The 14532-nt window shown below is 41.1% G+C and overlaps 1 protein-coding gene across 1 annotated transcript in view; it reads right to left on the bottom strand.

Moving 5' to 3' along the window:
• Positions 1–3495: 3495 nt before the first annotated feature.
• LARS2 (leucyl-tRNA synthetase 2, mitochondrial) overlaps positions 3496–14532 on the bottom strand; it is an 83068-nt gene continuing 72031 nt past the window's right edge. The window contains exons 20-21 of the mRNA XM_042888493.1: positions 12088–12215; positions 3496–6866 (exon numbers count right to left, since the gene is read on the bottom strand). Of these exons, the coding sequence (XP_042744427.1) occupies positions 6687–6866; positions 12088–12215 (308 nt within the window). The 3' untranslated portion in view covers positions 3496–6686. The remainder of the gene's footprint in view (positions 6867–12087; positions 12216–14532) is intronic.

Here is a 14532-nt window from a genome sequence, read left to right as displayed (position 1 = left end):
TCTTTTTCTTTTTCTTTTTCTTTTTCTTTTTCTTTTTCTTTTTCTTTCTTCTTCCGTGGAAAGCCTTAGGCTCCTCCAGGGTATGTGTGGTGGGGGTGGAAGGAGCTGGTGGCAGCAGGGGAGCTAAGGCCAGAAGACTGTGGGGCAGGAAGGCCGCTGCCAGGAACTTTGTCAGCATGGAGAGCCCATACCTCAGCCTCCACCTTTTGAAAACTCTGCTGGAATGCATCATTTTGGAGATGTTGTTCCCCCTCACAGCTGCCCCAGGGGCCTCTGCATTCCTCTGGGAGGCCTGCCCTGCCTGCCTCCTCTTGCTTCCCTCCAAATTTAACCCCCAAGGAGCTCAGGGCAGGAAGGGCCATGCCAACCCCAGAACCCCATGGCCTGGTGCGGGGCCCTTCATGACAAGCTGCTGCTGTGGGGTGAGCAGTGCTTCTCCATAGACATAGGGCTAAACTCCAGGACAGGTAAAATTTAGGGCTGTTGAGGTGCCCTGCCTGAGCAGCCACCCTCTGGAGGTGTGTCCTGCTGTGCCACATGTAGCCCAGCTGCTGGACGAGGAAAATGCCTGTGGCAGAAAAAGGAGAAATCACACCACAGGGACAAAGCTGTCCTGTGCCAGGCTCCTTGCCCCTGCCCCAGCCAAGCCCAAGGGGAAGATGAGGAGGCTGTGGCCCACCTGAGTGTGTGCCTCCTGAGCTCAGAACAAGGGCAAGAACAGGGCCCAACTGATTTTTTGCTTCCTTTAAACTACAACCGCCTGTTTACAGGGCATGCTCTCTGCAGTAAATTACACTAAGAGCCATTTAATTAGCACTAATGGCACAGAAGAGCCAGCGGCAGCCTAGGGACAGCTTTCTAGGGCTGTAAAAATGCTTCAAGCAGCTAGAGTAGTGCTGGGAAACCACTGAGAACCCATCAGGAGCCCTGGCAGAAGCAGATAAAGCAGATACCACGAGCACAGGGTGTGCATGTCGTCTCCGTTTTCCCTCAGCCCAGCAGGACAAAAGCTTGCTTTTGGTGGCTGCAGAGTTATACCTACATACCGTAGGTGGCTTTGTTGGTTTTCTTCTTCCTTACACCTACTTAACGAACGTGAGACAATTTGGTTTTTTTTCTGTTCTCTACTAAAAATAGCCTTCCATCGGAACAAAAACTCGTCTGGAGACGTTTCTAGCTCCATTTCCCTGCTCTTTATCAGTGCACTAACACAAACAGCATGGTGACCTGCTCAACATGCATGCATGGCCTTTAGTAATCCCAGGCTGGAGGAGCACCACACGCCGACGACATCCTGCCATTAGTCATCAGCTGAGTGTGGCTTTGCAGGGCTGAGTGGATACAGCCAGTGCATCCACCCGCTCTTCTGTGCGTGTCCTAGAAGGATCCCTCTGACTAACAGATGTTTTTGAATACTCTTTCACATGGGAAAATTGGGAAGAACATCTTTTTATTGCACCCTTGCTATTTCATCCAGCCACGTGGATCTCCAGGGATGGAGACGTACTTAAGAAAAATATTCACTTCTGAAAGCTTCTACAATTTTTTCGCAGTACTTTCTTGGCTTAGCCAGCCTAGCAATGCATGTTTGTTTTGCAGCAATTAGTAAGATTTGCTAATCATTACTGCCGAGTATTTGAAAACAATTGATTTCCCTTTGTAGCAGAAAATAATTTCCTGTTACACCAGTTCTCTTAATTTTCTTCCGGAACAAAACCAGGCCAGCAGTGCCAGCGGTGTCATGCTGCTGTTATTAAATCGCTCTATTTTCTGCCTTGGTTATTTGTCCTGTGTTTATTATTCCAAAGCAGTGCGCCTTGGATCCCCTACAGCTGTTCCAACTGTATGTATTCAGCACCCTGCTGGCACCACGCTGAGTGGCTGGAGAGAAACTGCCATTGCTCAGCAGCCTGTGTTTCTTCTGGCAGCGGAAGGTGGATGTCTTGAGAGAACCTTGGACCTTTCATGCTCGCTTCTGGCACATGCAAGCAGCTGCTCACAGATAAGGAAGTTCAGAGCCCTAGGCGTGACTGTAGGCTCTTCTCTTGTGCCCAGCCCAGAGGGTGTAGCTACAGAGCCTCTGGTAAGCTTCAGCAGGACACAAGGTGTGAAGGTCCAAGTTTGCATCTGATTAGCACCACATGCATGCAAAATTAAGACTTGCACAATTCAAGGGAGCGAGCACGAAGGCATGCATTTCTGTCCGTGTAACTATATAGATTCTGTTGAGAATTTTCATTGAAGATGAGGCTCTTAAAAGCACTGTTACATCCCAAATGTCCCAGGCTGCATCACAAGCACAAGCATAAAGAATGTGAATATTTAATAGATTCTACTCCAGCTTTTTCTATTTATATATTCCTTTGCTGAGCGAATGATTAGATAGCCTAAAATGGAGTGCAAATTGGCATGGTGCAGGCAGATGAGCACCAAAGGAAAAGACCCCCATGTTCAGTATCACAAGGTGTGAGATTCCTGTGATCAAAATCTCTCACAGGTGTGAGCAACACTCAGCTGACAACAATCTACAGGAGCTCACTTGTCTGCAAGCTCTCATGGACAACGCAGAGGCTTGTACATACAAGGAAAGCCAGCAGGATTTCTCTCAGTAACTTTGCAACACAGAGGCAAAAATACTCAGAATTGGACACCAACACTTCATAATCCCAGGAAAATGTTTGCTTTCAGCTGTTGAAACATTCTGGCTACACAGAGAACTGGAGCTAATTTTATAAGGAAGATGGTGCTGGTGAGCAGCTCCCCAGGGCCAAAACCAGACCTGCACTTGCCCAGAACAAATTTGCCCTGCCTAGCGCTTACTTGAGTGAGGAAAGAGCTGCAAGAAAATGCTTTGTGTGACTTGGGGCCTCCTGGGACAGGTGGGCTCGGTGAACTGTGAAATGCTTTATGGTACCAGTAGGTCAGTTTATTCAGGAAAAGGGAAAAAATCCCACCTTTCCTCCTCGTGTCATGGATGCAGTCACCATTTGGATTCTGCTGGCGTATCTGCCTTCACATCCAGCATTTCTCTTACAGTGCAGTGCTCTGATACAAAATTAGCTCAGATCATAATAGGGAGGGGGGGACTAAAAAAAAAAAGTGGAGCAGAAAAAGCATCCAGCAGAACAGTGTGTGTGCTGTTAAAATTCAGTAAATATATAACTATTAAGCCAACACCCTTTCTATAAACTGTAAGAAGTATTGCAAAACAGAAAAAAACACCTGTGATTTCTCTCCCCTTCCTTGCTAACAGCAAGGCTTTTAGAAAAGCCCTATAAATTGCAGATTTCCCAAGGAAAGAACAACCAGCAAACTGCTAACATTCTTTCTAGTTCATGTCAATTGCAAAAAGCTTAGAGCAGAGGAATAGTCTGCGAGGCTTCACACCAACCAAAGGCAGACAAAGAAGAGAGACTGCACGACCTACATTATCTGTAGAATTTTTGCCCCCAGAAGAAACGAACAGGCTTTATGAAGTCAGATTAGTAAAAGCTAGATGCTGGTTGTGAGGCATTACTTTAATCTGGTAAATCAGAGACAGATAATGGATTTCATTCTTTCTGTCAAACCTCTGTTTTTGGACTCTGTTGATGGGCATGGAAAAAAGAAATGCTTGTTCAGCAATGCCCCCGCAGAGCCTTTTGTGTGGAGCACAGGTAGGGCACCCTGCCTACAGTGTCTTCAGCTGCAGCACTGATCTTTAATGTGACAGAAAAAGCCCTACTACCTTATTGCAAAGCAGCACTGGCGCACAAATATCATCTCAGTCACCACAGAGAGCTATGAACACTCATGCTTAAGAGCACATTTATCTGGGCTGTGATGTCATCCAATACATTGCACTGTCCTATCATGGTTTTGGGGTAGGAAGCGAGTGACATGGTGCAGAAAATACATCTTCCATGTAACGGACCTGTTCCTTGGCTTTCCTGGAGCAGTTTGTGCTGGGCCCATCCCACTGGGTTTAGCAAGTCTCTCACATCTCCTTTGGCTCATCTCTTCATGGAATAACAGCAGCACCCTATCCATGTTAACGTGTGGGATTAGCACTGTGCAATTGGACTGACTGACACCAGCACCTTCTCAAACATCCCCTCTTAGATTTAAAACTCCCATCCTGCTTGCCACAGAACTCTTCAGGTGTGACAATGTTTTACACTGCCTTCAGCACGCAGATACATCTGTACCATAACACAAGTAACAACTGTTAAATAAATGGCAGGCATCTGTGTAAATTATTTTGAAGAGGGTTAACAACAGCTCACAGCCTGAATCATTCCAATCTAGGCACAGAACAAACTTGTAAGTCCCAATTATCGTTAAGACAAATGGCAGTCGTGCTTCAGATCAGGTCAACATCATGAAAAATTTCAGCAGGTGTCAGGACAACCACAAAACTCTGCAGCTGGCACCTCTGCCATCCTTCAAACACACACTCACTGGGGGATTAGGCTCTGTCAGACTTTCCACATCATCTCTCACATTCCCTTTTTCAAAACCTTGTTGTATCCTCTGGGCCTCACTGAATTTCACCTTACTGTAAACACAGTGGTGTGACTTCTGACCATACACTTCTAGTGCCAACGCTGTTTGTTACTTTTCCTTCCTTAGTGTCGAGAGTCCATTCCACATTTTTCTTTCTGCCTGGATCAAAGTGAAATCTACGATTCACTTCTTCCTCCTGCAAGAGCAAATATAACCAGTACTAACAGCAGTAAACATTGTGGTCTGCTGCTCAGCCCTGTAGTGACTGCAGCTTTTGTTTAAAGGCATCATAGGGCTGCTGGGCTTACAACATCTTTCTTCATCCTTGAAAATATTACAAGGTGGGGTTTTTTTTTTTTTACACCAAACATGTCACCTTTCCCCAAAGAAAATCTGTTTGAATGGTTCCATAGGGAGCGTTAAACTTTTATACGGAAAAGGCAGGAATGTGCTTGGGCTACAAATTTTACTTTAAAAGATCCCTTTCACAGGCTTTCAGGGACTTCTGAACAGGAGTTTTATCAATTTATAACAACATATATGTCAGGCAGACATTGGAATTCAAATTATTTTAACTCCAACTAAAGGCCTGTGTTTAAATGTCTGAATGCATTCCTTTGTGGCTAAGATTTAGGGAGTCTTAAAACTGCAAAGACTGTATCTTCATTATAAATATTCTATTTCTTAGTCATTCTTGCGTCAAAGGGCTGCTGAAGAGAAAATGTGCAGCAGTGTGGTCCAGAAGGAAGCAGAAGTCAGAAAAGTTTTGTTGCACATTTAGGAAAGCGTGGCGCCTACTCTGCTCACTGAGCCTGAAATCTCCATTACATAGCTAGATCATTGCTACCAAAATGCATAAAACCAAATTAATTTCTGGCATTCCTTAGCGCTGACACTTCAAAGAATCTATCTTGATCTTACTTGCTCAGGATCCATTAGACTTCAGTATTGTTCAGTGGGAGATCTTTGTTGGTTTTCGTTTAGTCTGACACACGGGATGGCTGTTGGACTGGAGGGTTAACAGACCTCTCTATTTGACTAGCTCCTTGTCTTATCTGTTCGAAGGGCTCATAAATGGCTGATTTTAATAGTTGTTAAAGAAGAGGCATGCTCACACAGTGAACCCTGTAATGTCTCTTTTGAAAACCTTTTCCAAGCACTTGCTAAAGACAGTAAGCATTTCCACATGGATGTAACAGTAATGCAGTGCGCAAATAATATGGCTGGAATGAGGCATGAAAAAAGCTTTGTGTTTTACAGACATCTGATTTTTAGAAACGTGACTGCTAGTTCTACTTAAAGAACCCCTCAGAAATAAAGCAAATGAACAAAAAACCAAACCAACAAATGTTATTTGAAGTTTTACGATCTAGGCACTAGAAGAACTAAGGGTGGAATCAAAAAGCACAGCAGCTGCCTGTACGTAGTTGCCTTGTCTCTTTCTCAGCTGCCCCCAAAGTCTCTGGGATGGCTCATGAATGGGAAGTCACTTCATTTGGTCTGTGCAGAAACAATTGTCGGCACTTTGAGAAATTTGACTCTCTCATGTTTGAACCAACAAAAATATGCCAGCAAGTAAGGAGGATCCTGGCTAAGGCAGGGCTCAGCTAAATCATCTGACTGTTTTCTTGGCTTGCCTCTGAAATGCATGTGAAATAGATCAAATCACTCCATTCTGGCTATTTATTATGAATAAAGCCGTTAGCCAGTGCTAATTTACACTAAGTTATAAGAAAATGTCGTTATGAAAAGTGCTGATTAATGGTAGGTTATCTAAACGTGAGATAGGTGGAGCAAAGATGGACTGACACCTAACATTTGGTGTAGCACACACTCATGGCAGCTGTTTAGTTCTGGAATCATGCCTCTGCATTTGTCCAAGCCAAATTTCAAATAGGATAGATTCCTATTTAGTTGACCTAAAAACCACATGCTTTACAACACTTACATTCTATTACAATTACTTACTTATTATTTCCTTCTCATTCACCCAGAGAATATGGACAAACAGCATCTTACCATGACTTGATACGAAACTTTAATTCTGTACATTCCTCCTGTTGAAATGAATATTCAGCAGCAACCTAATTTTGTTCACATTTTTCCCCCACTGTTATATGAGATTTAAATAGCCATCATTGGCACTTTGAATTGCTTTCATCCTGAAAGATTCCAGTTCTCTTTCATAGCCCAGCAAAGTCTTACTCTTGCACTAAGAAGTTGATAAGGGCAGTTCTTGGAGACAGAAAGGCCTTTTTAATGGTTCGTCCCTGGAGATGCTTGGCTCCAAGTTCACTTTGAAGAACTATCGCGTGGACTTCTTCAGCATTGCGGGCTGCTTGCTGAGGCACAAAAACTTTGCCGCAGGCTTTGTTATTGATCTGGAAAACACAAACATGAGAACAAGAAAAGACAGAAGTTACCAGGCTGATTTATGCACTTTCATCTCCTGAATGCAATCCATCTCATTATGTGTGGTGAAAAAAGTGGATCAAGCTGTCTTTTGCCTCACTATGAAACTTTCTAAGCAGAGGATAAATGTTTTCATACTTCCTGGCCCTCTAGAATAGCATAAGAGAATAAAAATTTGACTCAGGATACTCAGGCAAAATTTAAGAAGTAGACACAGGAAGTGTAATTTTTTGAAGATAGCAAGCATTGAGTGACTATGTAATGTGGTGATCTTTTAAGCTTGAAAACAAGATAGTCGCACAGGCTGAACAGACAGCGAACAGAACGGCTGGGATTCTCTACAACTAAGTAATTCCTTCTATTCAAGTGCAAGATATATTAAAAATATTTGTGGCTGAAAAGATATATCCAAAGGATTCTTCATAACTCATTAAAAAAAAAAAAAAAAGGCTTTAGCTCATTGTAATACTGTATTCTTACTAAAAGCATGACTCATTAAGCCAACCCAACCACAAAGATGACAACCCCTCTTAAGGTAATGCTTTCCTGTGTCTGGCTGTTTTCAGAGCAATTCCCACACTAGCTTTGCACCAGCGAGGCAGAACCACTTAAGTACAACTAAGTAAGGCCTTCAGCAGGAATCATCTCAATGCAAAATGTGATCTCATGATTACTTTCTGTCATCCATTCAGACCACATAATGTATGTGGTCCACTGAGTCCTACTGAGTACCTTTTCTGGAAATAACATAAAATTCACAATTAAAAAAGCTTTCAGGTGTATATGAAGTACCTTCTATGGATCAGTGTAAATAACACTAATCTTCCATTTTAGCATATTAAATAATGTGAAATTTTTAATCCAGTTCAATCAAATTACTCGCTTGCTTGAGAATCTCCTGCAGATACTGCAGATCTCTGCCAGCTGGACACCACTAACTATTTTTCAATCACTTGAAAGTAATATGTTTTGCTTCATACATAAAAATGCACACAGCTCGTTGTTTGTTTTTTTTTATCCAGGATTAGTGGATGCAACATACCACCAATGGGAGAGACCTGCTTCAGTTACCTGATTTGTATTTTATTTAACACTAAACAATCTGTGCAGTTCTCTGAGAGAGGAAGATGAGAAAGCCTTTTAAGGAGCAAGATGAAGCCTCAAATGCAGCTGGGATGAGTCATTTCTGTTTTTTGACTAGCCTTGACATTGATTTGCAGTGATAATGTAAGTAGACCTTCAACTATTCTTTCCTGCATCTGTAACTTGCTATCATAAAAGCGTGTCCGTCTGTTAAGCTTTGCCTTTGGTACCTTCTGAGAAACAAATCCTTTGAAAAACAAGAGCATTTCACTTTTAGAGCTACCACGACAAAAACACACAAGTAGTTCCTTTTGACTTGATGCTTCAGAGAAGAAAAATATTCCACAAGAAAAAAGAAAATGGTAAAAGTCAAACCTGGTACAGCTTCAGTGAGAAGATGAGGCAAGCCTGTGGGCTTACTGCTAGGTCACACAGCCTGTTGTTAAAAACTAAGCCTGGTCAGTTACATGTCATTCATTTTGTCCATGATGCACACTATTATGTTCCAGTGGACAGATGCTAGCGGGGGGAAAATTGGCACAAGTAGCCTAGCTGGTGCTGTTCTCAAGAGACAAGACAACTGGGTTAGGTGAACATAGCAAATAAATGACTCCTAGCAGTTGTGTTTTCCCAGAAATGTTGAGGAGCCTGAGCAGCCTGTCTGTGTGTGCCTTCCCACAGTATCTGCCCATACCTTCCCACACATGGCACTGTGAATTGCATCAAACAGCAGACTGGTTCTGATTTCAGCACATATTTGCAGAATGGTTTTCATTATAATATAGAGTCAAATATATCAACAATGTTCCTAAAAACTTGTTTGCAGGTTTGATCACACGCTGTAACAAGCACCCTATTCATATACTCTTTTAGTTGAGGCGTTAGATTCTCCTCAGGACAAACATCTCTGGCTCTCTGCATCTCACTGGATCAGCAGCATATCCCTTAACTTTGGGTAAAAGTGCCCGCTCAAAAAATGAGGGTGCTAGCAGTCTTATTTCTCTGAAAAACTTTCACAGAAAAAATGCAACCTCAAATGAGGCTGAGTCCTTTCTTCTGCTGAGAAAGGAAGCTGCTGATTTCCCTTCTGCTTTTTTGAGTTTTTTTAGAGCAGCCCCATTTATTCACAATCTTTGGAGAAGTAAAAAGGAAAGTATCTATACAGTTGTAGGCCTTCCTCAGTAGGAAGCAGTACAATGAGGCAAACTTAGCTTATGTTTTCAAAAAAGCAGTTTTAAGACTGCAGCTGTTAACAGTTCTGCACCACCTGCACAACGTGAGGAACGTTACAAGTGTGTTGACAAGATGAAATGCTGCGACTCCACACTCGGGTCAGATTTTTCACAGCGTTAACAATATATGTTAGGATGTAATGTAAGTGCAGGCTAACGAAAATTATTCAACTTCAAGACAGTATTTAGATCAACAAGTACACATGCATCTCCATTAAGAGAAGTTTAAATGTCATTCTTGTACGCAATCTATATTGCATCAGTCAAGGGTGCAGAGAGTTGGTTCATTTTGCTGCCTTGGGTTAAATATGGAAAGACATAACGCCGGCACAGACAGGAAATAATGAAGTATCTTGTGTCAAGAGAAATAAAACCATGTCTCAGCAGGCAAATTGCTGGCAGCCTGAGGCAGTTTGAGGTCTTGAGAAGAATAGGGTTGTGGCCTAAAGACTCAGCTTGACTGTGCAGCCTTGTGAAGAGACACTGGCTCTTTGCAACAAACCAGTTCCTCCGTACTTTGACTTTCTTGTTTTAAAGAAGGCAGTTTATTTTTACAGCCACACAAAAGCCTGCAGTGGTCACATGACTGTAAAATATTCACATCTATAATGGTTTGTCACTGCTTTTCTGTATGGCCCGTTACCTCACTCTTAATGTAGCAAACCAGGCACTCCCACAGTCATTATTTTTAAGAAACATTCTCAGTCAAGAGAAACTTGTCTCTCCTCTTCCATTCACTTATTTCCTCAGGCCTAGGAAAGGTGTTTACACACATCAAAATCTTCCATGAATTGAGCATACAGAAGTTGATCATTCCCTTATTAGAGGACTTCTACATGAGGTTATAGCTTTGACAAAGTCAATAAGGACAAGAAAAAAAAGTAATTTTCACAATTATTGCTTAAAGCAAAATTTATTTTTATGTTTCTATTTTTGAGAAGGTAGTTTCAGTGTAAGCAGAAAAATATTAGTAATGTTTAGGCTTTCTTATGCTCAGTTGTACAGCCCTGAAAGCATTCAGGTCAGAATTTTCTTTGTGCTTTGTTGCAGTTTTTCCTTCAAAAATCTATTTTAAAACATTTGCTTTAAACACAACTGCAAAGAAGTTCCTATAATTACACAATTTCTCATACATAGCTTCATCCTAAATTGAAACTGAAATTTAAGGTGTTTCCAAGCTGCACTGGAAGGCAAAGGTTTATTTTAATCTTGAGCAATGTAATTATATCTAAGTGAAGATTTGGTGGATATACGACTCTTTTACTGGTATTTGAAAACTACATACCACTTGCAAAATAAAATAAAACAAAAAGCAGAAAAATGGCAATGAACATTAGCCTGAAGTCTGTTGTTAACCCAGACAGCACGTGAGTCTTTGTCTTTGGTTTGGGAAAAGATGCCAACAACTGAAAATCTCCTCCAACAGACATACTCTGTGGCCACTGCAAAGGATGACATTGAACATTAGAGAAATTAGTGCTCTTAGCAGCATTTTCCATTCTGTTCAAGTGGACTGGCAAGACGTGAAACTGTTTGCAAAGATACTTTTGATTAAGGAAACCTACAGAAACACAGCTTCCCCTAAATCTAACCAACTTCTTTCCTTCTTAAAAAAGGCAAAACAGCTAAACACAAATAACTGCACAGCCTACTTCTTTTACCCAAACGAGCCGACAGAATACAACAGTTAAAATAAAACAAATAAAATGCTTTGTCTCTGTTTCACATACACACACATTCAGAGCACGCAGTTTTAAATGACGAAATGCCACTTCTTCTGGAGACATCTCATTCAAAGTACAGAATATCCAGAGACACACACACAGAAATGTTTATGTTAAAGCACTGACGCTGAGAATGTTGGCATGATATATGAAAGATTTCCCTGGTGAGCAGTGAAAAAGAAAGGAGCACTGCTGGTTTGTAAGATGCTGCTACGTAGCTGCAGACTATCAATGCCTGAGCATGGAGGACCTGAATTCAAGCTGATTGAGAATCAGCTAACAGAGCAGCTGAGACACTACCCATGAATCCCACCCACCTGACTTCAAGTGCCACAGATGCTCCAAGGCCTACAGTGGCACTCGCTGCTACTGTTCTCCATGTAAAAATACAGCTTTATGATGCTTGCAGGCATGCTAGATGGAGATGCAGGAAAAAAAAGATGGTAAACCACATTGCATGTGCATACACACATTTTGGGAAATTACAGGTTAGCTAAATGTAGTTACAGGTCAACTCTTCTACTGAACTGCCAGCTCCTTCCACGAACCTCGGAGGCTTTAGAGCTCTAGTAGGATCTGGGATGTAATTCTAACGTTAGCAAAACTACCTGTTTTTCCTAAACTTAATTCCTGGAAATGTGCTTTGTTGATATTTGCCATAAGTTCTGTCTGAGGTAGACAGAAAACACAGTTTGGCAAAAATAAGCAGCTTGGTAATTGGTTGCATTAGGCAACCACAGCACTACAGGTAGCACAAGAAATAGCACTTCATTTTACATTTTTGTACAGAATTAAGATTTCTAGATGGTCTGACAGGGAACAAAATTTGGAGAAACCTGTATGTATTTTGGTCACGGTTTCTGCTGTACTGGCCTTGCCCGCAGTCTGTCCAATGTCCACATACTAACATCCAGTCACTGAAAAAGATGTATATTTAGACTGTCTTCCTTCCAAACATACTATGTGCCTTTCGCTTAGGAAACCGTTTTAATTACTCAGCACAACTTAATTGCAACTTCCACCCTATTTCACCTTTCACTGAGCCATATAAATATAGGGAACTGACTTCCACAAGAGCAGGGATTTTGTCACCTTCTCTGAGCTTACAATGCATTAATTGGCCCAACTGAAAATAAATGAAAAGCTCTTACCAGAACAGACATCTCCACTACATCTGGTGGTTGAAGGTATTCTGGGTCTACTTTGGGCCAGGACTGATGCAGCACATCAGCACCCCAGTTATGATGAGTACAAAGTTTATTCTCTATATGCGCCAAACCTGGAAAATGAAACACATTCAACCACATCATCATCAGATCATTCAATTTTTAGGATTTGTTTGATAAATAAGATGAGAACAAAGTTTACTTTGAAAGCAAGTTCCTTCAGGAGGAAATAACACTGTTTAGATGAGCATACAGCACATTTTAAACAGAAAGATACACAGCTGTGAAAACATTTGCCTTACACTACGTATAGCGACTCTAACATGAACATTGGGGGTACATTTTAGATTAGAATTAGCATTTTTTAAAAATCTACTTGAAGAATTCAACTGAAATATCAACCTAATTTAAGAAAACGAGCAGGGAAACATACAAAACCTTCCAATTGAGGAACTCAGTCAAAATAAGGCACAATTATGGCTTAATATTTTATCGTCTGTCATATGCTGGGTGGTTTCCTGCAATGTGCTGGGTAGTTTCAGCTGCAAGTCAATCTACTCACAAGATGTAAATAATCTATTTGCTCACAAATTAAAGGTTTTATGTAAGTATACCTTGCACAGCTTGCTTGCTTTCTTATTTCACATACATGCTGAAATAATTTACCCTTTGATTTTATTTAAAAATACTCTTAAAATGGCTATAAATGATCTCTTTCTATTAAACAGACTTTGCACTCCAAGACGATTCATTCCTGATTTGCAGTAGAATTAGTTGTAATTCATTCTGAAGCCACATTGTTTAGCTGAATTAAAGCTTCTGAGTGGAATTTATGTTTGTCTACTCCAACTGTAGGGCAAAATAAAAAGATTTCACTGAAAATGCTGTCAAATATGCAGTACTGACAAGGATAGCTGTCGTGATTCTTTCCTGCAAAGCCAGTAGATTTTTAAATTATAAACATGAATAAGGATTGAAGCTTTCTTTGTGTTTTTTTTTTAGAGCATATGCTTCCTTCAGAATTGCAGAACATAACAACCAAAGAGTATCTGACAACTCATCTGGTTTAAGGAAACTCCAGAAGATAAAGAAAACACAGCACAATAGCAGCCATTAGCAGCAGAAACATACACCATGCATAATGCACCAATTTATTTAGCTGGACTGTTTAGACTAATAGGGCGAATAACAGCAAACACAAACATAAAAAGAAGGCAACTTCCTCTGGAATGAAATCCACCAGATACTTGTCAGTGCTTTTTCAGACAAAGCGCTTCTGTAAAGCGACACAATCTTGCTGTTTTCTGAATCATTCAGAAGAGTGTGGTGGACTGCTGGGAGCTGTGTCTAATGGCAAGCAAGAATGACACAGAATGTGCACGCTTCCTAAGAATAACAACGAAGCCGCAATCTTTTTAGGTAAGTAACTGATTAAACTCTTCAGTGCATCTGGATTTGTGAGTTTCTTCCCTCTTGTAACAGTTGCTCAGAAACTGAAAGAGCAAAAGATAAGAAATCAAACAGAAAAAACCCACCCTTCACACTGGTGATTCATTATCACGTTGACTTTAAAGATGACAGCTGCTAAATTCTTCCCCTTTTGGCTTTTGAACATACAGATGAGCTCATTTCTTTCCAACTGATCACATGCCTCGTGGCAGAAACATGCATACTGGCCACTCCTTATTTTCCTGTTGAAGTGCATTCTTCTAGCTTTTTAAAAACCACTTTCTGATATAAGTTGAGAATCCCCATCTACATGGGCAGAAACAGGGTCATGTTTAATCCCTGTGGAGGCTGTCTTGTAAACTTACTAATAAAAAATAATTAACACATATTCTGAAGCAGATAAAGCATGATTAAGCACTGTGTCAATCTTTAGGTTAGTTTTCTTGCTACAAAATGGGCTATGAGATCACCCGTATTAAAAAAAAAAAGTGCAAAAGTCAACAGAACTAGTTTCAGAAAACAGCTTGACAGGAAACCAAAATGAAGGTTTTACTTAGGTTGCCTGTTTGGCTTCCTGCCTTAAATTCACATTTTGCAAGCTGTACGACACAGAAAATACAGTCATGATTTGTTTGGCGTTTTCAAAGTGCAGCACGCAGGACCAGAAAGTTTGTTATCATAATTTAGATTTGCTGGCACACTGAGCAGGCCCTGGACAGAATTTCCTCCTGCCCTTCCACTTGATTCTGATACATTAAACAAAAGCACCATTTGAGATCTTAAGAACTGACAATTTCACAGGCCCTTGCTGCAAAAACTTGGGATACTATCTTCTTGTACTGGAAAGCACCTACTGAAATGCACATTATGAAGCAGTGTGCATTTTGCTTCCTGTTTATTGTCTTGTTTTGATTTTTCAGCTCTACCTTCTCTTGCAAACACAGGTCAAGAAGCCAGCTGAGTGCACTTTCCGCAGAGCTT

Source organism: Lagopus leucura, unplaced genomic scaffold (genome assembly GCF_019238085.1).
Source record: "Lagopus leucura isolate 7727_CA_CO unplaced genomic scaffold, USGS_WTPT01 Super-Scaffold_100157, whole genome shotgun sequence".
NCBI classification, from domain to species: domain Eukaryota; kingdom Metazoa; phylum Chordata; class Aves; order Galliformes; family Phasianidae; genus Lagopus; species Lagopus leucura.
This window is presented reverse-complemented; position numbering and strand designations above follow the sequence as displayed.